General features: G+C 37.6%; 1 protein-coding gene across 1 annotated transcript in view; it reads left to right on the top strand.

Annotated features, from left to right (window-relative positions):
* Positions 1-162: 162 nt before the first annotated feature.
* The window catches only part of LOC119585677 (U1 small nuclear ribonucleoprotein A-like), a gene marked incomplete at its 5' end in the record, with an annotated part of 2,562 nt that continues 462 nt past the window's right edge, over positions 163-2,262 (top strand). Inside the window, 5 exon segments of the mRNA XM_037934352.1 lie at positions 163-249; positions 407-579; positions 1,268-1,424; positions 1,667-1,844; positions 2,040-2,262. Of these exon segments, the coding sequence (XP_037790280.1) occupies positions 163-249; positions 407-579; positions 1,268-1,424; positions 1,667-1,844; positions 2,040-2,199 (755 nt within the window).

Here is a 2,262-nt window from a genome sequence, read left to right as displayed (position 1 = left end):
TTGTATCTCTCTCTCTCTTAATTTGTTAATGTTAAAAGTGGAGGGGGGGGGGATGGAGGCAAAGACCAGCTACGAGAAGGGACTTGTTTAATAGCATACTAGCACACTTTACTTTATTGTTGAAAGAATTAATGTATTATATTACTTTTTGTTTCATTTTAGACAAGGAGAAGATCACAGTCATGTTAGATATACGGCCAAACCACACCATTTATGTCAACAACCTCAATGAAAAGGTTAAAAAGGAAGGTAAGTGGCTTTTCTTTCTCCCTCTGTTTAGTGATTTCTTGTTTATCATTGATTGTTCAATTTCTTGACTTATTTGTTTCTGTCCTATTATTCTTTTTTTTTCTTTCTTGGTAGTTGTGTTAAGTTATTAATTGATGTTACTTTTTCACTCTTTCAGAACTCAAAAGATCGCTCTATGCAATATTCTCACAGTTTGGGCAAATTCTAGACATTGTTGCCTTAAAAACGTTGAAAATGCGGGGCCAAGCTTTTGTCATCTTTAAAGAAATCCAGAGCGCTACGAATGCAATGAGAGCCATGCAGGGATTCCCCTTCTATGATAAGCCAATGGTAAGAGTGTGTGTAATGAAGTATAGCCAGTGAGATGAAAACATTTCATGTTGAAATTCTGATATTGTATGAAGAGGTTTTATAACATGAATATTTTTTCTGTTTTCACATGGTTGATTCAAAGTGTGTATAATTTATTAATGTTTAGCTTGAGGTAGCATTGGGGATGTTCTCACTCACTCATCTTTCAATCTCTCTCTGGTTTTAAATAATGTGGTGTACATTTTAAACTCTTGAGTTTGATATGGTAAGTAATGAAAGCATTAGCTTCCTCCTGGCCTCCAAACTGAGCATCTGTCAAATATAGGGCACAATGTTACAGTGATTTCTTACATCATTTCACTCATTCTATACTGATACTGTTTCTCCAATCCTCTTCATGTGTCGATTTTATTCTTTTCAGGGATATATTTTCCGAGTGTAAGATTAACTGAAAATATACTTAGTCATGCCACTATAATCCCAAAATAGATTGTCTATGTTTCCCCATGACTGATACAGACTTACTGAGGCCATGCCAGGGCAGATTCAGTCAACCATTCATCTCCAAGCACTCCCATTGTGCAATACAGTTGCCATTTGAGGGGTCAGAGGTATTGCTTTTGGTTATTGCCATTTACATCTTATTGAGTGGTCTGTTTTCTCTCGGCTTTTATTATTAAATTATTTTTTTCCTGAAATTTTTCAGAAAATTGCATACGCAAAAACAGATTCAGATTTGATTGCAAAACAGAAAGGTACATACAAAGAGCGTGGAAGCAAGCGCAAGGAGGAAGACAAGAAAAAGAAGAAGGGGAAAGAAGCAAAGGGAGCGACTGCAGTTCCTGCAGGGGCAGCTGCTGCCGGTTAGTAAAGAAAAAATATTTTTTTAAGCTGCATTTCGTTGATATGTTTGTAGATCTTTGTTATTATTTTATGATGACACCATCCTTGCACTCGTAGACTGGCAGTGTTCCTTGGAACTCTGAGAGCTGCTGATACATTTGGCTCCTCAGTGGCATGTGGCTTACTGAGGCTGATTGTTGTATTGTGCGACATATGTAAGTATTTTGCCTGTACAAAGTCTGACATGGTTTGTGATTTTCAGCCAAAGCAGGAGCAGGGGCAGGTGTGGTGCCACCAAGACCAGGCCTTTTCAACCAGCCTCCTCCTGTTCATGGTGCAGGTGGCATAGGTGTGCCAGAACAGCCTCCTAACCAAATCCTCTTCCTCACCAACCTTCCAGATGAAACCTCAGAAATGATGTTGTCTATGCTCTTTACCCAGTAAGTTCAGATTTCTCTTTCTTGTTTATTTTTTCTACCATTTTCCATATTTGAGATTTTGTATATGTATAAAACTTTGAAACACTTAATAGGAAAATAGATATAGGTCATATTTTCATGTGATTCATAAAACTAATGAAGGTAAAGGCAGGATTAGTACCTAAAAGTCATTCACTTTAATCTTAACCTCCCCAGATTCCCTGGTTTCAAGGAAGTACGACTTGTACCTGGACGCCATGACATTGCCTTCGTGGAGTTTGAGAATGAAATGCAGTCTGCAGCTGCTAAGGATGCGCTACAGGGCTTCAAAATTACACCCACACATGCTATGAAAATTGCATTTGCAAAGAAGTAAAAAGACCATGTACAACTCCCAAATTAGATGAACTTCACAAGTTAGATAAATCTTATAATTCCA

Source organism: Penaeus monodon, chromosome 20 (genome assembly GCF_015228065.2).
Source record: "Penaeus monodon isolate SGIC_2016 chromosome 20, NSTDA_Pmon_1, whole genome shotgun sequence".
In the NCBI taxonomy this organism is placed as follows: domain Eukaryota; kingdom Metazoa; phylum Arthropoda; class Malacostraca; order Decapoda; family Penaeidae; genus Penaeus; species Penaeus monodon.
This window is presented reverse-complemented; position numbering and strand designations above follow the sequence as displayed.